The 26000-nt window shown below is 48.3% G+C and overlaps 1 protein-coding gene across 16 annotated transcripts in view; it reads right to left on the reverse strand.

The window, feature by feature from the left end:
* Dysf (dysferlin) overlaps positions 1-26000 on the reverse strand; it is a 214308-nt gene that overhangs the window by 154271 nt on the left and 34037 nt on the right. For 8 of the 16 annotated variants that reach the window (XM_013514697.1, XM_005385594.2, XM_005385588.2 and 5 more), the window contains exons 4-7: positions 12029-12134; positions 2841-2955; positions 1659-1751; positions 1081-1292 (exon numbers count right to left, since the gene is read on the reverse strand). In XM_013514697.1, the coding sequence (XP_013370151.1) occupies positions 1081-1292; positions 1659-1751; positions 2841-2955; positions 12029-12134 (526 nt within the window). The remainder of the gene's footprint in view (positions 1-1080; positions 1293-1658; positions 1752-2840; positions 2956-12028; positions 12135-26000) is intronic. The other 8 variants (XM_005385592.2, XM_005385600.2, XM_005385596.2 and 5 more) reach the window with 1 other exon arrangement.

The following is a 26000-nucleotide window of genomic DNA, read 5'->3' on the forward strand; positions in this document are numbered from 1 at the left end:
AGGGGTGCACCGCCATGCCCAATGGGTGGGCAATTTTTATTCTCTTCACATTGTTGTGTTTTCCAGTTTTTCTACAATAAACCATATATTGCTTTTTTAAAGAGAAAAATGCAATAAAACCATGTCCTGGGAATAATATTATGGGAGCTAGAAATCTGTCTCTGAGGTAAACATAACGCTTATAACTGAAACCTTCGCTTAACTTGCCATGATTTAAAACTGAAATATAGTTTTATGATTTGTTGCACTTAATAAATAGATTGAAGTTTCCTGTCTTTAACTTTTTTTTTTTTTTTCTCCGGTACCGGGAACCAAACTCACGACCTTGCGCTTGCCAGGCAGGCGCTTTGCCGCTGAGCTAAATCCCCAGCCCCCTCCTGTCTTTAACTTTAAAGGTAGTTCTGAAGAGTTCAGTATCACTAAGTGCAATTACATCAAAATGGAAGCATCTGTAGAATAACCAAAAGATCAAAATTAAAACGTAAGAAAAATGGGGTGGATTTTGGATAAAAATGTGTCAAGAGGTTAGTATTAATAGTTACATTCTGTGAAGAGCTTGAACAAATTCAGGTCCTACATCGCTCTAGAGAAACGCATGGTTATAAGCAGGGGTGTAGATACAAGAGGAGAAACATGCTAAGCAGACCCCAAGATTGATTTAGGGGGCTTGTTACAATGCAGATCCCCTTCCACAGGTCTGTGGTGGGCCAGAGATTCTGCATTACTAAGGAGAACCTGGTGACCTGGTGACACTGCCTCGGACACAGACCCCACGGTAAACAGCAGAGAACAGTAATAATATGGACACTGGGAGCACAGGGTAAGAGATGCAGAGATACTTTCGATCTGCAGGGACTTTTTCTTTTTAAGAGCAAAACATTGGGATTGAGCAGAGGCTTCTTCTGAGACCAAGTCACAAAGTCCCCATTCAGAAGCTGTTCAGAACCCAGAGAAAGGACGGGTTTCCACTAGGCCGGCCCTAGGGATGCAGGCACATTTTCCCTAAGGTTGAACAAAAAGACCAGGTGCCTGGCTCTAGCAGCTACGGATGGGCTAACGGAGGAGGCTGTGCTCGGTCACCTGGAAGTCCTGCGGCTTGTCCGACAGCAGCTTTCGGGGTGGGGGTGTGCTTCTCTTTCTTTTGCTCCCAGGGTGGTAGGGAGGAGGATGGGAAGGTGGCTTCCTGGGGGTGGTGGGAGCCCCCGGGCCAGGCACACCAGTGGGATCCAGGAACGGCTCTGCCTCATCTCCTGTGAGCCCCTGGTCCTCGGTGTCTTCTTCTCCTCCTGTGTCTGCGAGGACAGGGCCCCAGTGAGGATCGAGTCCCTCTAACCCTGCCCTTGGGGCCCAGCGCGGCAGAGGGAGGACCCAAGGAGCATGCGCACCAGGACCCAGCCCCCCAGCCCCCTTCTCCCTTCCCTATCGTGAGCCATGATGGATGAGCCAGAAAGAGCAGCCTCCGGCAGCTGAAGTGTGAAGCCAGTCAGTCCAGTTAGTCCACAGGAGGAAGAGAGAATGGCCCTGACCTCCCCAGCCCCGGCCCTGCAGGATGAGCCCTCTGGGCCACCTCGTCCCACGCCAGTGGGCCGACAGTGGTGGTGGGTGAGACGGTTACAGGTGGTAAGGTCTGGGACGGGGCGGCCTGGCCCGTGTCTCACCAGTGGGGGCCAGCCACTTCTTTCCAGAGTATCTCGTGTCCACGGTGCTGTCACTGAGCAGCGACCAAGTCTCTGCCCGGCTCTGTCCCCCACCTGGTGTATGGGCAGGGCACAGTCCCCGGGGGAGGGGCGGGAGGGACCTGGGGTGAGGGAAGCCCACCTGCTGCACCCCCAACCCCAACCCCAACCCCGTTTCCCCCGCCTGGAACAGAGCTCAGAAAGAGCTGCAGCGTCTGTAGGGACTGACTCTCCTCCCACCTTTCTGCAGGGCTGGGAGGTGGCCCTGGCTGTTCTGTCACTCCGCCTTAGTGTGGGCCCAGAGCACTGGGGGCCTTCCACCACCAGGAACGGCCCCACCTTCTTCCCCAGCTCCAGTCCAGCCGGGGGCGCTCCAGGTGACCCCGTCCAGACTGAGCTCCCGCCTCTAAACTCAGACACGACTGAACCCTAACAAGACGGCTGCTTTGCCTCTTTCCTCAGGGCCACACCAAGCGGGCCTCCGAGGCTGGCACAGGGCACACCGTAGGGCTGCTCGGGGTTCTCAGATTGTGTTGTTTCTAGCCCCCTCCTGGTGGGAGAAACTCTAGAATCTCGCCCATGGGCAAATGCTCATTGGCCCATGCACCCCAGCTAGATCCCACAGAGGCTATGCCAGGCCATCCCTGGCACCCGCTCCCCCTCCCCAGCCTGGGTCCTCGGCTGACAGGCCCCGCGGGGGAGAGCTGACGCAGGCACAAGACTTGACTAACTCAGTCTGCTCATTTCACACATGATAATCTGTAGGCCCAGAGGGGAGAATGAGGAGCCCAAAATCACACAGCTACTTAGTGTCCAGGGCAAGCCTGTCCTCTGATTTAGCCCAGAGCTCTTTCAGTAAGCTCTTTCTGTCGCATCACTAAAAGCCTGTGGGGTGCCAGGGCAAGGAACATGAGGCTCTGGGACAAATGCCATCCTGCCACACCCCTCTTGGGGCTGTGCAGTACAGGGGGCTTGGCTGGGGACAGGGGCTGGGAGCAGCCCTCACAGGATACCCCAACACCACCAGCCAAACCAGGGCACCCCTAGCCCGGAGAAGGCAGTGAAGGCTGGGAGCAGGCCTCACGCAGTCCCAGCCCCAGCCCCAGCTCAGGGAACATGCCAGCCTTGCTGCGGGTCCTGCCACGCTGAGGGTGGGCCTCTCACCAGCCACGACGTCCAGTTCAGGCAGTGTCGGGGAGGGCTCCAGAGAAGCGGGGGAGGGGAACATGGGCACGGCTCCGGGAAGCGGCGTGTAGGACACCTGCAGGACAAGCGAGGCCTGGAAGAGATGGCGTGGGCATCAGGTTAGTGCGCTGGCCCCAGACCACTGCTCCTCAGCACCCCTCCTGTTTCCCTCATCTCTCCTCACAGAACACGGTTCTGACAAAGGTCCAGAGACCCATGTGCATAGTCCAATGGCTAAGTACAGAATCTGCGGTCAGTTTCCACCATCCAGGAGCTAAGTGACCTTTGGTGAGATCTGTGACCTCCATATGCCTCAGTTTCTTTATCTGTAAAAGGGGTTGTAATTGCAATAGTACCATCTCCCTAGGGCCAAGGGAGGATTAAATGGCAATCAGAGACCCAACCTCTCCTGCAGGATTTCTGAAGTCTCAGGAACGCATCTCCTCAGCCACTTTGCTTTGCTGAGGACCTGCCCTCCTTCTCCGCGGCCAGCTCAGCTTTGCTCAGCTCTGCTTGGGCCCAGCCAGCTCTGAGAGGGGCTCAGGTGCCCATCACTTGGCTGCGCCTCTGCTCCCTAGAAGCACCCCTGGCCCACCACATTCTCAGCCAGGAGGACAGTGATGAGTGGTGTGACTCACAGGGATGGGAAGCTGCCTAGGCTCCCACCTGAACAGGACACCTGCACTGCTCACAGGGACCTCGGCAAGCCTCCAGCCTCAAGCCCCAGGCCTGCAGGGGCCTGGCAGAGCCTCTCCTGGTGCCACAAGCCTGGCAAGCTTCCAGACAACCTTGGGTCTTAATCCAAGTAACACTCTATTTAAGAAAAGCTGGATAGCCGGACATGGTGGCACATGCCTGTAATCCCAGCACTCGGGAAGCTGAGGCAGGAGGATTGTTGCAAGTTCGAGACCAGCCTGGGCTATAAAGTAGGCTCAAGGCCAGCCTGAACTACATAGCGAGACCCTGTCTCAAAAAGATGAAAAAAAAAAAAAGAAAAGCTGGATATAGCACACACCATAATCTCGACACTCTGGAAGACTGAGGCAGGAGGATCAATAATTCAAGCCCTGCCTGGGAAACTTAGTGAGTTAAGGAGATCCTGGGTTCAGTTCCCAGTACTGCAAAAAAAAGGGGGTGGAGGAAATGAAGAAAGAAGAAAAGAAAGTTTTGGAAGCATGAAAACCTTACAGAAACATAATTCAAAGGAAAAAAAAATTTGTCCCTAACAATTTACCCCTCCAGCTCTTCACATACGATATAATTCTTCCGATATTTTAAAATAAATCATGATAGCTCTACTGTATAAAAATGCTTTTCTTCTCCTTAGAAACTAAGCATTGCTCCAGGATTGAGAAAAACTTTTGCAAATGTTTACTGCATAACTCTGTGGCTGTAGCACAGAGCGCTGAACATCCCTCCGGAGTAATATTCGGGATGTCCAGGGACTCTTGGGACAAACCCTGCCCTGAAGCCGAAGAGGCTGAAGGACCCTCAGCCTCTGCACCGTGTAGACCAAGTTCTGGGGAGGAACAGCCAGGCTGGTGGAGGGCCGGACCTGAGGGAGAAGGGGCTCAGCACGGCCATAGCTGGCCCTGCAGGTTCATGAACCACCACCAGGGGTCGCCAAGTGAGCATCCAGCTCCCGCGCCTCAGTTCCTGCAGCCCTTGGAACGGAAAGGATCTCGCCTGGATCCACGCTCGGCCCCTAGAGAGGCCGCTTCAGAGGGCCTGAGTGGGCCTGGGCACCTGTGTTTAACAACTCTCCTAGGGGTGAGACTTCCCTCCACTTCATCAAAAAGCTAGTGATCTTTTTGCAAAAACGACCAATTTCAGTGTTAGGTGAGGGAAGGTCCAAAATGAGCCTGAACCATCTTTTTCTTCTACAACACAAGGACATGCATAGTGACAAAAATATGTTAAAAGGACACAGAACTCAGTTTTCAGGAGCTTCCGAGGGCCAAATCCGGATCAATTTAAACATGAAAGAGGGGCTGGGGATTTAGCTCAGCAGCACAGTGCCTGCCTGGCAAGCACGAGGTCATGAGTTCGATTCCCAGTACCCGGAAGAAAAAAAAAAAAAAAAAAAAAAAAAACAATAAACATGAAAAAGACGGGTGTGGTGGTGCACGCCTGTAATCCCAGCACTTGGGAGGCTGAGGCAGGAGAATCCTTTCGAGTTTGAGACCAGCCTGGACTACAAAGTGAGCTCAAGGCCAGTCTGAATTGCACAGCAAGACCCTGTCTCAAAAAAAGACCAAAAAAAATGAAAATCAATAATGATAATAACAGATTAAACCACTGAATAAAATAGAAATACATGAATCCATAATGAAATAAATATGAGGAGAAAGCTTTCCCTTACAGTGGAATGCCAACTGATTAATGAAGGAGAATAACTGATTTAGAATAGCGCCACTTAGTAACTATCCAAACACGATAATTCAGCCAACAAACAACAATGAACCCCAGGAGCACAAAAAAAAAAAAAAAATTTTTAAAGCAAAACAAAAACAAAACCCTAAGGGTAAAAAGGAGTTATGATTGCAACAGCACCTTCCTTATACAGCCAAGAAACAGGGTACTTAGAATGGCACAAAGTGCTTCCCCACAAAATTTTTCTTATTAGAAAGTGGGGTAGATGGGCGATTTGTGAGAAATACAGCAAATGCTGGCTTCACCACATGATCGAGGGTGACAGGCAGTGAGGAAGTAAAGTCACACCCCTTGCTAAGGTGCGATGGAAGCAACACAGCATCATTTCTGTTCACACAAAGATGCACGACTTCAACCCGTGCACAAGGCAACATCAGGCAAACCCAAACCAAAGGGCATTCAGTGAAATAACTGGCCCACAGACCTCTAAAACGTCAAGACTATTAGGTCTGGGGCTGGGGATTTAGCTCAGCGGCATAGTGCTTGCCTGGCAAGCGCAAGGTCGTGAGTTCGATTCCCAGTACCAGAAAAAAGCCAAAAAAAAAAAAAAAAAAGACTATTAAGTCATAAAAGTCAAAGGCCTGAGGAATTGTCTAAGATGGAAGAACACTAAAGAGACAGAACAACTAAACCCAACGTAGGATCTCTGATTAGATCTTTTTGCTATGAATCACGCTGTCCAAAAAAAAAGAAAAAAAAGATAAGCCAGGCATGGTGGTACACGCCTGTCATCCCAACTATGCGGAAGGCCGAGGCAGGAAGATTGCAAGTTCAAGGTCAGTCTGGACAATTTCACAAGACCCTACTTCAAAATAAGAAAATGAAAAAGGGGTAGGGGGGGAGCTCAACATTCTCTGGGTTCAATCCCTAGAATGACAAAAAGAAAAGAACCGATAAGCCTCAAAAGGGGATCTGTGAATTAGGGGAAGTGATATATCAGTGCTGTCTTCCTCATTTTGAAGGTTGTCCCATGGCTGTGTGGAAGAAAATCCTTAATTAGAGAGAGAAATATACACTAAAGTTCAGAATGATGAGCAGCAGGTTGGCACCTTAGTCTCAGATGATTTAAAACAGAATATTCTTAGAATAATCCTTTATAATTTTTCTCTAAATCTCAAATTATTTCAAAATAAAGGTTTCAAGGCCAGGTGTGGTAAAGCACGCCTGTAATCCCAGCACTCAGGAGGCTGAGGCAGGAGAAGCATTCATTGCGAGTTCAAGACCAGCCCGGGCTACAAAGTGAGCTCAAGGCCAGCCTGAACTGCACAGCGAGACCCTGTCTCAAAAAGACCCGAAAAAAGCTTTCAAAAGTCTGAGAAATCTGCTTCTGCCTTAACCACAGGAACCTCACTCAGCAAGACAAATAAAACCTTACCTACTCCCACGCCCTCAAGGAGTAGTCCAAGTCAGGAGCAGCACATCTTTTGCAAGTATAGTGCAAAATGAAAATAAGAACCTTCTTATTCAAAAATTACTGAGAATTTCACGATGGCAATGGGAGAGAACTCAACCCAGCCCAGGTTCTTCTGAGCATGCAACGCCCGAGGCCAGGCTTGGTGCGTGTTTCTCAGCTGAGCCCAGCTTAGGTCTACATCTGAAGGACAGAGCCTGGAGGCCCTGCCTGACCTGTCTGGACCAACCCAGCCCTTCACGAATTCACTTACTCATTCTCTTTGCAAACCCCCAGATAAAGAATCTGCTGGGGGCCAAACACTGTTCAAGCTACTGGGTACTCCCACCAACAAAGCAAAGGCCCATGGAACTGATGTCTCAACAGAGACAGGCAATAAACCCTGAGCGCATAAGTCATAGAGCATGTTAGAAAGCCAAGAAAACGTATCAGGGGAAAAGGGTCAGGAGAGCAGAGGTGGTAAAGCCTGAGACAATGTGAATTAGGCAAAAATTTGAGAGGGACACATCCTGGCTGCCCTTGGAACCGTGACACCGGGAGCAGATTCCCCAGGAGAGCAGCCCTTCAGGTCTCCCCGGGCTTGCCCCACCCACCCTCCCTCAGCACCACCTCTACAGAGCGGGTTTTTGGGAATGTCACCACTCCGCCCATGGCCTGGGGCTCAGGAGCAGCCCTCTGCCAGAAGCAGAAAGGAGCGGCAGCCCTAGAATCTGCAGACCCGCCAGGTAGCCCTTGCTGTTTCCTAGGCACCAGATATTCCACACTGACAGCTGCCCTTCAACCCCTGAAGAAATGGTGACATGCTGGGACTCCAAGAATCTGAATGAGTCTTCTAGCCCAAATCAAGGTCCATCTTCTCTAAGGTCCAGCAAGAATCCAAAGGGATAGCCAGGCATGGTGGTGCACACCTGTAATCCCAGCACTCAGCAAGCTGAGGCAGGAGGGTTGCCACAAGTTTGAGGCCAGCCTAAACTATACAGTTAGTTCAGGGGCAGCTTGAACTATACAGAGAGACCCTGTCTCAAAAAAACAAAACAGAAAATGAAAAAAAGAATCCACGGGGACTTTTAAAGGACCTGGAACCCAGGATCTAGAACCGATCTTGCCAGCAGGAGTCAGCCTCTGGGGACCACACTTTAGCAACAAGGCTATTTAATCCTGGAGGCCTCTAGCTTTACTAGGATCTAAAGGGGAAGAGGGCATGTCTGGTGCCCATCCAGGGCCAAGACCCTTCCTCACATAGTATTAAACTCATCTCTTGTGCCCTTCACTGGACAAGCAGAGCTGAGATTTTCTTCATGTGAGATACAAGCCCTATGGTCTCCCAGATCACATGACCTTGGCCCAGAGTCTCCTGTGGGACACTCTTCAGGGCCCTCCACATGAAGGTACCCCACCAGCAACCCAGTTCCTCGGGTCTGCAGACAACATTTGAGGATTTGAGGCCATTGCCAGTCAATCATGTGTCCACCAAAACACAATTCCTGGGAGCAGGGCTAACGGCAGTCACCCAAGTCCACAGCCAATAATATCAGCAGAATGCAGGAGGTTTCTGAATGGCCCCCAGGCTAAGAGGGTTTAGGAAAACAAAGGCAGAAACAGGAAGCCACCTGCCAGCTCCTCCCAGGCCCTTGGCCGCCCGCAGGTTATGTGGCCAGGCCCAGGTTACGTGTTCCTCCTTACTACCTGCTGCTTACCTCCTGGGCCACAGCTTTCCAATGTGGAATTCTTCAAACCAGATCTTAGACCGGCCCAGGCCCACCTCCCCACACACACCTCGTGTGGTGTACAGGCAAGTCCTCTCTATGCCTTGGCCCACTCCACCTTTCCCTCAGAAAATATCCAGAGGCCACTGCAGAGTAAGGTCGGGCTCTGAACCAATAAGCATTGGTTACCAGAATCCTTGGACCACACCTGAAAGTCAGTGATTCACCAGACAGAGCACTGTCTGCCCTCTTCTTGTCCCTGTTCCCAACTCACCGTGCCCCTCACACCACCACCACCATCACCGCAGAGGTCATGTGCGCTTGTGACCCAGTGGGCTTCCTTTCCTGATGTGATGCTGTCTGTCAAGGCTAAAGTTTTCTTCATCATTTTTCCTTAACTTTACTGAACTGTTCTTAAAATGCATTTGTACCAGATAGCATAAAAAAGTACGGTACATGTTTAAATTTTTAAAATTCATTACAGTAATCACCCTCAAACTATTCCCACACGCTTCAAAAACCCTTAGCCCATCGTTCTTGCCACTTTCTGAAGGAGCTCTGGAAGTCCTCTTTCATAAGAGTCTCCCTTCAGTTGTGCTGTCATGGCTGTCTCAACATCCTGAATTTATTTAAAATGTTTACCTTTCAGGGTCGTTTTGACTTTGGGAAAGAACCAGAAGCTGCAAAGTGCCAAATTCAGTGAATAAGGTGGGTGAGGACACAACACAATGCTTTTACAAGCATGCGTTTCCACTGGATGGCACTCAGCAGTGGCATACTCTGCATTTTTTTTATCACAACTTGTACGATACAAAAGAGGACTTCCAAAACTGCTTCAGAAAGTGGCCAGAATGATAAGTATTTTGAAAGTAAGGGGGAGTATTTTGAGGGCAGTGAATGGCAGTGTGTCTTCTACTGTAATAACCTCTTTTAAATTTCAATCACACTGCATACGTTCTTTCCTACATGTGTGCCCAGCACCCCTCCTGGCCTGAGGTCCAGGAGGGGTCAGGGGTAGCATATTCTCCATCAATTCAAAAGCTGTCTGGGTAGCTTTGACCTCTAACCAGTAGCCCCAAATGCCATGCCTGGCGGACTTGGAGGAGAACACTAAGTAGCAGGTATGAAGAGCCCAAAGCTCAGCCTGCAGGACCTCCTAGTGTCTCCCTACCCTTCCTGCTCCTCTGTCCGTCCCAGGCCCTGTCTTCACTCCTACCCTTCCTCAGCGGGTTCCTCTGGTCCCTGGAGGCCATATGAGCTACCACTAAATGGAAGTGCCTAGAATGCTCTGCTCAACGGACCCAGCCCAGAAATAGGGCCCTGTAAGTAGCTAGTGAGTACCCTCAGCTTCTCTTGTCTTGCTGTCCCTTCTGAGCACAGCCCTAGGCCTTTGCTTCCCATTGGAGCACAAACAGCCTTCGTCCCAACAGAAAGCTCCAGCTGAGAGGCTCTTATGACCCATCTGGTGCTGCGCTCTGATGTCAGTACTGTCACAGGTATTAGATGCTGGCCTTGGGCCATCTGCATAGGTGAGGACCCTCTCAACTGGGAGGCTCACTGAACAGGATTTGGCCCTTCTTTCCCATCTGCCACCTCCTGGTTCTCATGCACCACTCCTGGAGACACAGGAAGGACTGTCAGTCTCTGCAGACAGCCAGGGAAGAGAAGGCAGCAGCTCCCAGCTGGTGAGTGTGAAACCCAGAGTGTAGGTGCAAGAGGGAACAAACTGATGCATAAGTGCCAACCTGGCTCAGCCCCATGAACAGGAGGGAGGTTCGGGAAGCTCAGGGCTGGGTGAGACTTTGAGCTTAGAGGGGAGCCTGTGCAGTGTCATGGCTTGTGTCTGGATGTCCCCCCAAAGCCTCATGCAGTCATGGGACAAGCTTCTAGAGTTTGTGATTGATCCATGGTCCAATGCTGGGATTATGGCTGTGAGTGCTACACCCGCCCTGGAGCAGGGAGCCTGTGTACAATGTAAGGGAGGGAAAGAGGCTTGCTCCACTCCCCTTTTTACTCTTGCTGCTTTTGCTATTTTCCTCCGTCATGAACTATTGTCCTCTGCCATAAACCGTTATCCTCTGCCATGAACTGTTGCCCTCTGACATGCACCACTCTGCCTTGGAGCCAGCCAAGTATGGACTGAAACCTCCACAAACTATGAGCTAAATAAACCTTTCGTTCCATAATTTTGGGCATCGGGTATTTTGTCTCAGCAACGAGAGAAAAATAACCAAGACAGGCAGGAAACACCAGTGTTATAGGCACTAGGACTGGAGTGGAAGGAGGTCAGTGTCTCAGCAGAAAAGAAACCATGTTGCAGCCTTTAAGATCCCAGCCTGAAGTGTGACAGAAAAGCACCAAGCAAGGCAGACTCCAGGAGCCTTTTCTCTGCAGCTGACTTGATGCCCATGATTCCTCCAGGGTGTTTTAGGAGCCTCTGATAGGAGCCCCTGAAGGGGAAATTTCAGGAGTCCTTAGAGTCCGCCTAACTACAGGCAGCTTGAAGGAAGGATGAGAGGGTGCTCAACTAGAATGTTCTACCAGTGAGCACCGTCTGGGGTAGGAAGGGATTCTTATGGGAAGTGACAATTCACTTTCAAGGAAATGACCCAGCCATCCATGTCCTAAGACTGCTTGGGGTCACATTCCAGCATCAGGAGGTCAGCAGACCAGGAGCCCATTTGAGTCCCTTCTATCCTGAGAATTTGGAGAAGCACTCCTGGGTCAAGTCCCCATTTGCAGTGGATAACTAGTCATAGTGACCCAAGATGCTCCCTTTCCTCAGGTCTTTGTGCCCAGTGTGGCTCCATTCCACGTGGCCCGGAGTGGCCTCTCAGTGACTCACGCAACCAGTCAAGGCCCCACCTCCTCTCACCCTTACCTCACAAACACACTCAACCTTTCTGAGAGCACTCAGGACTAGACCTTCCCAGGCCTTGCTGGGAGGAAGTATTTCCGGGTCAGTAGTTCCCCCAGTGCCTCCTGGGAGGTGGGGAAGAACCAGGGAGAAGGTCAGGAATTCTAGTGCCCAGTAAGAAAGAGCCTTGCAGGGTATATTTAGCTCACTAAAAATAACAGAAGGCCAGACATGAGAGCTGGGAATTGACTGCTTGGACTTGGGAAGGCTGGGAGAGGGGCAGGAAAGACAATGGAGGAAAAGGAAGAGGGTCTGACAGGTCCTAGTGGACAGAAGAGGGCGGTCTATCTCCCTCCCTTTGTAATCTGTGACCCTGATGACTCAGATGTTCCCATTCGAGAGAATGGGGCTGGGCAGTGAGGAAGGGAAGTCCTACAGAGAGACTGTGGAAGTGATAGCCAAGGCTGACTGAAAAATTGGGGCGATGAGGCAGCCAGGTGGTCAGGGCAAGACCAAGAGGCAGGCCATGATCTAATGAAGTACAGCTGACTTGAGCCCTGCAGTGGGCCACAACTTCCTACCCTTCTGGCCCACTACCCCTCCTGTACCCTGAGTTCTGGCCAGGGAGCATCAGGCTTAGCTTCTGGAAGCCAGACTTCGACATATCTTTAGGGTCAGAAAGTCCAGGCCAGGGTTGAGGGGCACCAGGCAAGGTCTCAGACCTGAAGCTGGCTGAATGCAGGGGGCAATGGGTACTTACCCCAGTGGGCTGCTGTTTGGTGTCCAGCAGAGGGGCATTGAAGCTGGCTGACAGACTGGGGGTAGCAAGGACCTCCCGGAGTGGGACCTTGGCTTCCCCCAGGAACCTGAGAGGATAGAGAAGTCAAATGTAGCAAACTAGCTTCATGTGCCCTGCTTCTTCTCCCACCAGAGCCCTTACCACCACCATGACAAAGACAAAGCTGAGCTGCAGAGACCACCAGGCACCTGGGGCCCTTCCAGATCTCCACCACCCCAGTCACCACCAGGCACCATCTTGGAAAGCCAGGCCCCTGGGAAACACCTGGACATAAAGAGGGCTGAAAGACACCTACTATTCCCTAAGGTCAACCTTGGCCTCTTTCTTCCCCACCTCTGAGGCCCTCCCTGACTCCTCAGCTGCAAGAGCTTGTGGCTGGAGTGTAAGTGTCCCCCAAAGCCTCATGTGGGGCTTTGTCAGAAGTAGCTGGATCTTGAGTGTGTGAGGCTGGAGTTGATTCATGGTGCGATGCTACACTCCAGGGTACTAGGATTGAGGGTATAAGCAGGCTACCCACCCTAAGTAGCCTGGATAAGATAAAAAAGGCAGAAAGACGCTGTTAAGGTCCTTTGCCTGACTGCTTTTGCTCTCCTCTGCTTGCCATGAACTTGTTCTCCTGATGCCCCTCTGCCAAGCTACCCTGCCTTGGAGCCAGCTGATTATGGACCAAAACCTCTACACAAACTGAGCTAAGTAAACCTCCCCTCCTTTTCCTTTGGGTGTTGGATATGTGGTCTCAGCAATGAGAAAAGTAACTAAGACAACTTGCACTGCTCCTGAGCCTCAGCAGTTCCTATAACCCACATCCACAGGCACTATCAGCAATGGCTTCCCAGGACTCAGCTGTAGTGATTATGAATGAAACACAGGACACTAGGGCTGGGGAGACAGCCCCCACCCCAAGGCCCAGGATGGTCAACAGCACTCACAGCTGAGGGCACACTTCTCACCAACGGGCTCTAGACAAAGAGTGGGGGAGTCTAGCACAATGGCCGCCACGGGGCCCTTCCAGGAATACTGAGGAGTAGGTTGGGTTCCCTGAGCTGAAGAGTGAGCACACCATGTACTCTGTGCCTCTGCGGTGACCGCAGGACACCCGTGGCAGCAAGGGGCCTGCACAGCTAGAGCTCATCAGGTGCTGTCAGCATCTGGCTCTGCTTGCTCCCCTGGGGACCAGGCCCATCCTGCACAGGACTCCAGGCCCTGAAGCCTCATAAGCCTGATCAACAGCCACAGGTATGCCTCATTGCTTGCTTCCCCACCCACCCAAGATGAACCAAACCTGGCATCTGGGATAATCCTTTCTCTGGTCTCTGTATCAACTGATTTGAATACAGGTTTTATGACCCTATGAAGTAAAACCACAATCTCAACCTAATTAGCTGACTTTGAAAACTTGCTACCCACAAGGAGATGCCACTTGATATCCATTAGGATGACTACTCTAAAGAGACAGAATAACAGGTACTGGCTAAGATACTGATAAACTGGAATCTTGTGCACTGCCAGTGGGAATGGGAAACAGGGCAGCTGCCATAGGAAACAGTATGGCAGATCCTTTAAAAAGTTACAGCCGAGTGGTGTGGTACATGCCCATAATCCCAGAACTCTGGGGGGCTGAGGCAGGAAGATTCCAAGTTTTATCCCTGCTTGGGCCATTTAGTTAGACCCTGTCTCCAAATTAAAAAAAAAAAAAAAATTAAAGGCTAAGGATATACCTCAGTGCATAAAGAAATTATATAGATAAATAGATATATCGAGAAGAATTGAAATCAGGTACTCAGATGTTTGCATACCAATGTTTGTAGCATTATTCACAATAGCGAAAGGTAGAAGCAACCCAGGTTGAATGGACAGATGGATAAACATTTTGTAATGCTGCATACAATGGAATAGTACTCGGTCTTTGAAAGGAAGGAAATTCTGACACATGCTACAATGGGGTTAACCTTGGAGACCTTAGGTTAGGTGAAATAAGCTAAACACAGAGAGATAAATATTGTATGATTCCACTCATATGAGGAACCTAGAGCTGTCACATTCATGTACACAGGAAGTAGAACGGTGTTCCTGAGGCATGGGGGAAAGGGCAATGAGGTGTTACTGTTTAACGGGTACAGATTTTCAGTTTAGAAGATGGGCCCAGCGTGATGGCACACTCCCGTAATCCCAACACTCAGGAAGCTGAGGCAGGAGGATCGCCATGAGTTCAAGGCCAGCCTGGGCTGCATAGTGAGTTCAAGGCCAACCTGAACCACATAGTGAGACCCTGTCCCAAAACAAATAAACAACAACAAAAAAAGATGAAAAAATTCTGGAGATGGATGGAATGATGCCTGCACAACATTAATGTAAGTCTCCAACCTGGCCCAGCCTGCTGGCCAGAAGAGGCACTGCTCTCTGCAGGGAACGCAGCTCAGCACTGAGGCTGTCATCCGCAAGCACAGAGAAGGAAGTAAGATAGGACAAGGAAGTTTGCAGCTCCTGGGGACATCTGGAGACACCCCCAAATTTACAAAGGACACTTCAAAGGACTCTGCCCAAGGCGATGCAAGCTTGCCAGAAAACTTTAACCACAGATGTTCACTGGGATCTTCCCTCCTAATGTCCGCTGCCCTCTCTCCATCACTATAAAAGGGACACACTTCTCTTTATTTGGGGCAGAAGGTCTTACGGTGCTCTCTGCCTGAACCGAGGCACAGTAGATTCCATGCCATGTTGCCTTTACCCAAGCCTGGTGGCCTCTGCTGCTCAATATGTTCAAATTAATGCCACTGAACTGTACATTTAATTAAATGCTAGATTTTGTTATGCATATTTTACTACATACACAAAAATTTAAAGGGGGCCACCTGTATAAGCTTCTCAACAATAAAATTCATGTATTTCTATACCTCTTGGTGTAGGCATAGTCTGAGTCCCTTGCAGTTTCCCTTGCTAGGAAGACAATAATATGACACGTGTTCAAGGTCAATTTCCCTCACATTTCTTTAAAAAGGGGAGGAGCTAAAGGGAGGGTCCTTACTAATGTTCATCCCAGGGTCCTAAGACTCCTCACAATAAGTCATATTTTCTAGGATGTGTTTTGTACTGTATTCCCCGGAAGCATGGAGTGGGCTTTGCACCATAAGTTACTCAGCAGAAGTCCTCGGAGTTTTTATCCTACAGACGAAGATGCTGACAAGCATCCTCAGGACCCCCAGGCAATGTCAAAAAGACCAGAGAGTAGGTATGGAGGACCATGAGTGCATGGTCCAGAAATTAGTCACCCTGGCCTTCATGGGTAAATGAAGGCAGCGGATCTGGGTGACTCATTCAAGCAGGTGGATGGAGCAGTCAGCCCTAGACCTCTCTCCAGATTCCCTGGGCAGTATCACAGCTCTGAGGCTTCTAACCTTGAGGCCAGGGAGGCCAGCGCCAGCAACAAGAGCAGGGGAGACAGGCACCAGGCCTGGTTGAGCAGATAGCTGTACATAGTGGCTGGAGCTCCAGCTTGGGAACCCAGGACAGAGGCCTAGAGCAAAGCCAGTGTCCTCGGCCTCCCTAGCTGGCAGCCCAGCACACCCAGCCCAGTCCCAAGAGAATTCCCGGAAGCAAGGCAGAGAACAATGGGAGGAAATGCAGAAGGAAGCACCCACCCCACCCCTGCCAGCCCAGGCACCTCCGGGCTGCCCCAGAGACCAGGTCAGAATTGACCGCTTGTTATTTCCTGTCTGAGACCTCATTCTGGGCCATGAAATACACCCTCCAACACCCACCCCTGCCAAGATCCTGTGGCCAGTCCCTCAGTGGTACCAAGTGACTGCAGCAGCCCCCAGTCCCCTAGGACAAAAGGCTTCAGTCTGCCTGTCCCAAAGCCCAATCAGGGAGACACAGAGTGTCCCACTAACAGGCATGGAGCAGCACTGCTCACAGACAGAGGCAGGGAGTGCACAGGAGGGGCTTTCTGGGGAGGAGGGAAGGGCTCAAGGCTTGGGCATAGAGTACTTGAAAACCACTGTTTGTCCATCCTATTTGATCTCACCAAATATAGAGAATAAAGCCCTCAGTGCCCTTACTCAGCTGATCTCAGACCAAAAGGGCCCTGACCTATTCTGTCTAGAGATGAAGACTGAGGCACAGACTTTGAGGCCAGGGCCTTCTGCACATCAGGGATGCCACATGTTCAGTGGGTACCAAGCAGAGGCCCAGCAGGCACCCAACTGCACTCAATGGGAGTTCAATGAGGCAAAGAAGGACCTAAAAGCAGCACAGAGTATGTGCAGAGCCCTGACAGTGAGGACCCCGTGGGCCCTGACCTCTCCTTCTGCAGCCTACTGGTAGAAAAATGCCGCTGGCCTTCCCAGCCTCCTCTGCGACCTGGGCATCTCTCTTGGCTCTGCTGCATTCTGGTGCCCCTGGAATGTGGGAGCAAGAAAAGTGTGGGGGCTGACAAAGCTGCTGCCATCCCAAAGAAAGTCAGGATCAGAGTTGAAGAGGGAGAGCAGCTTAGGATCCACAGGGCACACAATTTTCCCCCATGAAAAAAGAACCAGTTCCCAATTCCTCATCCAGTAGTGCTGCTGACCTTTCAGGACAGGGAGAAAAATAAGACAATGGCCTTCAAATCTCAGCATTAAACAGCATGTGGGAGGGCAGGAATTAAGGTGGCCAGGTAAATTTATTTAAAACACAGGGGCTTATTACATTGTTTGTATGAACAAATACAAGGAAAACCCCAAATGTTCATCACACAAGACATGTATAGCACATTGATACAACAGAGTATATAGCACACTGATACACCAATAAAAATAATAGGACAGTTCACCATGAACTTATATGGAAAATCTTCAAGACACATTGTTAGGTGAAAAAACAAACAACAAAAGTAATAATATGCTACGCACTGCATGAAAAACAAGGAAGTCAGAATCTCTATTGACGATTAATCATTAAGAACTTTGCAATGATTCATAAGAAACTAAGACCAGCAGGGATATAAATTAGTACAGCCACTATGGAGAACAGTACAGAGTTTCCTCACGAAACTAAACTCTATGATCTAAGTATTCCATTTCAAGGTACATACACAAAGGAAATAATATCAGCCTCTCAAAGGGTTATCTGCACACCTATGTTTATTGCTACCTATTCACAATAGCTAAGATATGAAATCAACTTGGGCACTCATCCATGGATGAACAGATAAAGAAAACATGGCATATATACACAGTGAAATATTATTCTGCCATAAAAGAATGATATCCTATCATTTGCAGCAAAATGCATGAAACTAGAAGACATTATGTCAGACATGGGCAAATTCTGCATATCCTCTTTCATGTCAATTTTTTTTTAATGTCAATGGGAAGATATAATAGTGATTGCTAGAGGCTGGGGAGGGGAGGGGAGGGAGGGCACTTGTAGGTTTGGATAACTGGTATCCAAACACGGGTAGGAGGAATAAATGCTTGTATTCCACAGCACAGTGGGGAGGGGGGGACAATAACCTGCTATATATTTTATGAATAACTGGAAGAGAGGAGCTTGAAGGCTTCAAACAAAACAAAGTAATTATTAGGAGCTCAAAATGCTAATTTCTCTGATTCCATCAGAACATACTATTCATGTACAGTTATTACATGTTAATCACAAAGGTGTTTAATGTTTAAGGAGATGTTAATGCTAGCCATCTTGAATTTGCTGCAACACATTGTAGACATATATCACAAGATACCCCATGAACTGAGCAGATGCTGGACAAAGGGGACAGGGAAGAATTTTCTTTTAAAAATAGTTTGCTTTCCTAATTCCTTAAAGACTTCACCAAATTAAAATGAAATGTAAACCATAACATAAAAATATTAATAATCTTAGTATATACTCTTTTATCAAATAATCATTTAGCACAACAAAACAGTCTCTGGCCTCATGGGACTTCCGTTCTAATAGCTGCTCTCCTACTAAAATGGTCACCTACTCAATACAGTGCCCAGCACTTTGCAGACACTAAGCACTCCAGTGGATACCAAGCCTATAGGCAATTAGTGTTATAAGTTCAGTCTACCACTTGGTCAACGAAGTTGTGGCTTGAAAAGATGTTTATCTTGTCTATTTTGCACATATAACAAAGTGTGAAAGGTTTTGATTTGAACCCCATGCTGAACCTCAGGGCCTCAGAGCCCTGTGAATGCATCATAAAAGAAATGAAAAGTCCTTGCTTTGCTTTATCTATAGGAAGGTGAGCTCAGCGGATTTGTTTTTTCACTAAGATTATTAGCATGTCCACTCCGCTTGGGAACTGCAGTAACACACCATCTTTTCCATGGTAGTCATATCCTGATCTACTTACTGGCCTCACCACACCTGGGAGGTAGGAGATTAGAGCTGGGACAAACTAAACAACCAACCAGGCAGAATGCATCAAGGGTCATAAAAAACCCATGGCTAACCCACTGAGCAAGATGTTTCCTAAAGGGCCAGGGATATAGCTCAGCCACACAGTGCCTGCCTGGCAAGTGCAGGGTCCTGAGTTCGAATCCCTGCACACACAAAAAAAAATAAAAATAAAAATAAAAGGATGTTTCCTAAAAAGAGAAGACATGCAGAACACTGGACTCAAAATGCTGCTAGGCTTCTGGCACTTGAGCTCTGGACCCAGGACTAAACAGAGCAACATTCTCAGTCCTTCATGTGAATCTGACGCTGTTCTCAGGACCAGTCAGGAGACGCTTCCCAAACTTTTATTTGCACAGTGGCATGATCAATCAAAAAATACTGTTTCTAGGGGCTGGGGATTTAGCTCAGCGGCAAAAGCACCTGCCTGGCAAGCGCAAGGTCGTGAGTTCGGTTCCCGGTACCAGAGAAAAAAAACAAAACAAAAAAAAATACTGTTTCTGACCCTTCCTTTACATCTGGCGAGAGGCCAGCCTGGGCTACAAAGTGAGTTCAAGACCAGCCTGAACTGCATAGTGAGTCCCTATCTCAAAAAGACAAAAAAGAAATCTCTCACAGGAAGAGGAGTTGAGAGGTCTGGCAGCCTACACTACACAGGATTAGTACTTGGAGTTTTCAGAGGTAGTCTTGAAGGCTGGGCCCTAAGAGACGGGGAGAAATGCAACAGAAGCATTCCATGTGGGTGCAGGCCTGGCAGCATGGCAGCTGGCTGAGATGACAGAGAAGCCAGTGGGTCAAACAGAGGCAACCCTGGGGAGATGGCTGAGGACCCCTACTGCAGCCAACCTCCCACTGAAAGTGGGCTCTGCACCTGTGGTGGTGGGAGGCCCCCTCCGTTACCTGGGGCCTTGTCCATGCAGTGCGGCTGCTGAGGGCCAAAGAATGAAGGGCGTGGCAGCCAGCTGGAGTAGAAAGTTGGGGAAAGTGGGTGCAGCTTAGACTGGCAAAGCCTCCTCCCCCAAGTACCTCAAAGGAAAAGAGCCCAAGAAGTCTGGCAGGACACACAGCTCCAGGCACACTCCAGGAGGCCAAACCTACAAAGACACATATACAAGCCCAGCACTCTCAAGATGTACCTTTCAGGAGGCCAAACCTACAAAGACACATATACAAGCCCAGCACTCTCAAGATGTACCTTTCAGTCTATGGCAACACCTTTAAAATGCTGTTCCTGAAGCACCTTTCAAGAATAAACCCAACATTTACCACTCAGTGATTAAGAATAGGAGCTGTCAAGTCATCCTACCTGGACTGGACACCTAATCTGTCACGTGATACCTCGGTAGCTGGGCACAAGTTACAAGACCTTCCTGACTCTTTCTCACTTGGGAAACATGTAGTTAGCACGAGCCAGGCACCGCTGTAGGTCCCAAGACTACCTCCCCAATGCCTTCAAGGCAATCATGCATACTTTAGAGGGTTCTGGCAAAATTTCAGTCCACAGATCTATCGCTGCACATGCGTGGGAGAGCATAGACAGGGCTTGGTAAAGGCTGGTTCCCTTCCTCCCCATCCTGCTCTCCCTCTTTCTGTCTTCCTCTGCACATTGTCACCTCAGCATCTGACTTTGAGGATCACACTGGATCATGACCTCAGTGCTGTCATGTGTAAGAGGTCAGATTCATTCTTGGTCACTCCTAATAGTAGAATACAAATAAGAACCTCAACGTTTCAGAGAAAAACAGTACCCCAGAAGAAGAAAAGACTTCCTGATAAAATAATGCACCCCAGAACAGGCTTCTATCTCACCCCAGAACCATCCTTCATAGATGGAGGACATGAGACAGCTAACCTGATGACCCAGAGGTCTTTCAATAGGAGTGAGCTCAAGGAGAGGGCTGGGTGGCCAAAGTCCACTATGGCCGCAGGGTAGGAAAGAGTGCAATGGCGTGGGATTACACCAGCTCCGTTGTGATGACGACAGCATGGGGAGGAAACCACTCAGCCCAGACTGGCACTGGTGGACTGAGTTCTAGAGATAGGAAATCAGCTCACAACTGTCCTGGTGTAGACTGGATAGGGCAAGAACCATCCACAGCTCCTGAATATAGAGGCACATTTTGATGCGGATCAGGCTATTTGCCTGGTCTTAAAATATCTCCTAGACTTCAAGGGGAAGAATGAACAGCAAATGTACAGTTGAAAAAAATCACACCACACCTTGACCAGATGATTAGAATTGACATCCCCAAGGAGGAACATCAGATGCCTCCAGATTCTGAGATGGACACATATCCCAGGCAGCATTCTGGCCGGGAAGTTAACAGCCAACTGTAACCACAAATCTAATTAGAAGAAAATATTAGACAAACTCCAAATGGGCAACATCCTACCTTTTAAAAAGAGTAGAGGTATTAGATTATTCAAACATGTAAACTGTCATAAAAAACAAATCTGGTGGGAAATTTTCAGATTAAAAAAGGCTATGGACATATGACACCATTCAATATAGGACACTGGATTGGATCCTGCTAGCTGGGGAAAGGAGGAGGGGGATTGCTTTTTAAAACATATTTTTGAGCAGTTGACAGGTGGCTTAGTCACTTTTCTGTCACTGGGACAAAACTACCTGACACCTCCAACTTACAGGAAGAGAGGTTTACTTTCGGCTCATGTGCTTTAGAGGTCTCAGTCCATAGTCAGCTGACTTCAGGGCAGAAGCAGCAGGAGGAAGGGCCGCCTGCAGAGGAAGGCTGATCTCTTCGCGGCACTCAGTAAGCAGAGAAAGAAAAGAGGACTTCGGGAGGGAAAGACACCTTACCAAGTGTTATGGTTTGTGTTTAGATGTCCCCTCGAAGGCCTCATGCAGTCATAGAGCTTTTTCAGAGGTGGCTGAATCCAGAGCTTGTGATGCTCGGATTAAGGGTGAGTGATTACTAATCAGTCCACTGATTGGTTTGGCACGTTCTAATCCCAGCAGTTTGGATAAAATATAAGGGGCAGAAAGTCGCTGGCCATTATAAATTGGCTCCACTCTTGTTGCTTTTGCTGTTTCAGCCACCATGAACTGTGAACCCTCTGCCATGTGCCACCTTGCCTTGCAGCCAGCTAATTATGGACTGAAACCTCTATAAACTGTGAGCTAAATAAACCTTTCCTCCTTTCACTTTGGATACTGGTATTTTGTCTCAGTTGTGAGTAAAGTAACCAAGACACCAAGTCACATCCACAGGAAACTTCCTCTAGTTTCTCATAGTAGATATGGCTAGAAGATGCCACCAATACCCATGCCACAGCTGCAGTACTGGACTGCCTGGAAATTTCCTATGCCAGATTAATTAGCATGCTGCTCTGAATCACAGTCTCCAACAAAGTCTCATGACATGAGCAAAATGCAGACTAATTTCCTGCCAGAGCATAACACACATGGCCTGGAATCCAACTGCCCATGGAGTCCTTGGTCCCAACTGAAATCTCCTGAGCCTATCTTCACCATTCGCATGGCTATCAGCGTTCTGGCCTTCTGAGCGCTAACCAAAATCTACCATCAAACTTGGCTTACAGCATTCTAGGACTCTCCAGCCCGTATCTTCAAATCTTCCCTATTTCAACCCTGGACACAATCCCAAAGGTTTCTGTACCACATGGCCAGGCAGCATCACAGCAATAGCCCTACTTTTTTTGTACCAAAATCCATCTTAGTCAGTTTCTCACTGCTAGGACAAACACCTGATACACACAACTTTAAGGAACAAAGGTTTATTTTGGCTCACAATTAGAGTTTATGGTCCGCTGTCTCCAAGCCAGAAGTGGCACAGCAAAAGGGCCTGCTACAAAGAAAAGCTGCTAAAGTCATAGTGGTCCAGCAGAGAAAGGAAAGAGAAACTACGAGGGGAGGTAAGCCCTCCAGATCACACCCCCAGTGACCCACTTCTTCCGACCTCCTGAAACCACATCGAGCCACAGCATCCCCACGATTCAATCACCTTTCAAAAGTTCTCCTGTAGCACATGAGGCTTCGGGAGGCATCAACATGTAAATCATAACAACAGGATTGGAATATGAAAAGTTGATTAGATAAATCAAGTTTACTCATGTTAAATTTACTGGGGTTAATAACTGTACTATGGTTATGTAAAAGAATAACCCTATTCTAAAGAAGTATGCACTGCAGTCGCACACACCTATAATCCCAGCTCTTGGGAAGCTGAGGCAGGAGTATTGTCAGTTCAAGACCAGCCTAGGCAACTTAGCAAAATCCTGCCTTAAAATAAAAACTTGTTTTAAGAAGAGTTAAGGATGTGACTCAGTGGTAGAGTGCCTCCCTAGCATGCACAAGGGCCTAGGTTGAAACCCCCTGAGGGTGGGGGTCAGAATGGACCAGGAACAACTGAAGTATTTAGGTGTAAATTGAGAATATAATTTACTCTCAAAAAAAACCAATATAATTTACTCTCAAATGGGAGAGAGAGAAAAAAGGGGGAAGAAGGAAGAAGGGAGAGAGGAGAAACTATAAACAAGTGAAACGCTTACAATAAGGATATCTAAGCAAAGCTACATGGATTTCCTATTTTTGCAACTTTCTTTAATTTGAAATGAGTTTTTAATGTACCAGAAGGGTCGCCACATGTCAGTTTCTCATTCTTGGAAACTAAGAAAAGGACATGTCAGTGTAAAACATATACATTACAGCTCTACTCCCTGATCCAGCTGCCTTTTGCCCTTAGCAGTCAGGCAGGACAGGAAAGTCAAGAGAGCCTCTGAGGGCCAAGACGTACACACACTGCAGGGGGACTTCTGTACTTTGGGAGGAAATACCTGTGAGCTGTATGTGCCGGGCAGTGAGGGGTAGGACATGAGGGGCAGCAGGACATTACGCATGTATACGCGCACACACACGCGCACGCGCGCACACACACACAGAGCTTGCCTGGCCTCTGGCAGCCTTCCTTCCAGCATCTGATTCCCCAGGGGCTGCCCAAGAGTAACTCTGAATAGTTTTCCATTTCAGTCCAGAGAAAGACAAAAGAAAAATTATTCTAAAATCTACGGACGTCCTGGATTGAATCCAGGGCATAATATAGTTATAAAAATCCTTGAAAATAAGGATATGGCTAATGCTTTCGAGCCTACTGAGAACAATGGAATAGTGAACTGTAAATATTCCCTCCACAAACAGCCTCCCATGCATTCCAGAAAAGGGAGCCAGTAAATCAGCTTGGTAAAATCAGAGACTGAACTCATGACTCAGGCCTCTTCATCCCAATTTAGCAACAGCAAACTACCGCTCTGCCTTTTGGAACGTCTGTGCATAAGCACATCTGGGTGAGTGTTCTTTCTTGTGTGATGATACACTACCACAGAGCAACTGATGGGCAAAGAAAAATATCCCCCTCGTGGACCAAGTGTTAATATTTATGATAAAAATCCCAAATGTTCAGACAGGGTGGTGCACACCTGCAGTCTCAGGTACTGAGGAGGCTGAAGCAGGAAATTCACAAGTTCAAGGCCAGCCTGGGCAACTTAGCAAGACCTGGTCTCAAAATAAAAATAAAAAGGGCTGGGGATGTAGATCAGCGGTAGAATGCCCCTGGGTTAACTCCATGGCACAGCAAAAAGAAGATAGAAAAATTCCTAAATAAATGAAATCACTATAAATTAACAAGAAAAAGACAAACAGCTCAAAATACAATGGTAGGTAATTCCAGAACAAGAACTATATATGGGCAACAAGTATATGAAAAGATGGTCAACTTTAGAGGTAAATCAAGAGAACACAAAATACCTTTTTTCCCCATCACATTACCGAAAATAAAAAATTGGCAGCACTTCTTTACACTGTTGGTGGATATTAATTTAGACATTTTTGAAAAGTAATTTGGCGGAATCCACAAAAATTGTATATATTTACATCATTCAATCTAAAGACTTATCCTAAAAAAAAATTAGTAGACCATAAAAACTCTTGGACAAAATTGTTCATCGGATGATCTTTTGAGAGCAGGAAATTGGAGGGAAACTGACCACCAGTCAATAGGGCTGGTGGGATAAATTAAGTGCACCCAGACTGGAATGCCACACAGCCACTGAACCGAGGTGGACAAATTGTCAGGTGATATATTGACCTGGGAAAGAGAAACTGATGAAATGAGGAAATGCAATCCAATGTGTATAGCATAATTCCATCTTTATAGAAGCAAATGCTCAAACAGGTATAAAGAGATGCTTGCACATGATTAAGAAAAGTTGAGAAAGATGTCCACCAAGTTGTTAGCCATAGACACTCTCTGGAGGGAAGGGAAGAAATGGATGGGTGCGATGGGGCAGTAGCTGCATTTTTTCCTTCATAATTTTTTAAGAATGATGTTTACTTAATTTTTGTTTACTTTTGTAGGGTTTTTAAAGTTTTTTGCATAGTATGTGTCAACATGTTGGGGCACACTCAGGAACTGTTACATGTCCGCACACTAGTGGATAATATTCATACACTTGCATGGTTTATGTATGTCCATCTCTGTGCATTCTGCTGCTACCAAAAGCCCCCATAACCTGAATGCCTTTAATGCTCCACGCCCTGAGTAAGCATTTGGCATATGCACATTACCTTATTTAGATGTTCTCAGGGGTCCAGGTTACAGACTGTGCCAGGGACTCACTGCTGACAGTGGGATTGCTAAGCAAGCAACCCTCATTCTCATGCCATCAGCCAGGCCCTGGACAGCCTGGGGTATCTGGTCTACCTGGTTCTCTGAGGACAGAACCGTCAATCACATCAGCACACTCCAGGTATGAGTGACAAGCAACAACTGGCTAAACCCCTCCCCAAGGCATCTCTGTCATCTCGTGTGCAATCTTAGGGCACATGTTCAGCTCCTTCCTAGAAATCCCCACATTGCCTCCACACGTTAAGCTCCCTGTCACAGGAGGCACTCCGTCACCCTCACCTCCTAAATGGGGACACTCAGGTCTACTCCAGGAGATAGCCATCTCTGGGATGAAGACCCACCATCCAGAGACACCCTTCACAGCCTATTGCAGTGCCCAGATGCTAGCCTTGGGTACTTCTCTTTTGTGTCTAAGCAGAACCTGGACTGTAAAGCAGCATGCCCCAAATTCCAAGAGCAGAACAGTAAGCCCTGGCTGCCAGTTATGAATTAGTATGACTTAGTCCTTTTACAAACTGTAGCTGGCTGAGAGCCGCCTTTGAGGGGAGAGGACTGGAGCATCGGGAGGTGAAGCAATTAGGCAGCAGGAGGCAGAAAGGGGGGTCAAGTAAAAGAGATACACCAAGCAGACCTAACATACACATAGCGCCCCTTTCTTGCAGGTTCTTTAACTATGCTTTTGCACTGGAGTTGATGCTCTGAAGAATGGAAGCAACAGAAGCTCAGTGTTATGGTTTGTGTCTGGATGTCCCCCGAAAGCCTCATACAGTTGTAGAGTGGGTTTCTAGAGTTTATGATTTGATTCATGGTCTAATGTTGGAATTATGGATGTGAGTGCTACACCTGCCCTGGGGCGGGTAGTTTGCATACAATGTAAGGGAGGGAAAGAG

Source organism: Chinchilla lanigera, unplaced genomic scaffold, assembly GCF_000276665.1.
Source record: "Chinchilla lanigera isolate Chin_1 unplaced genomic scaffold, ChiLan1.0 scaffold00023, whole genome shotgun sequence".
Lineage (NCBI taxonomy): Eukaryota > Metazoa > Chordata > Mammalia > Rodentia > Chinchillidae > Chinchilla > Chinchilla lanigera.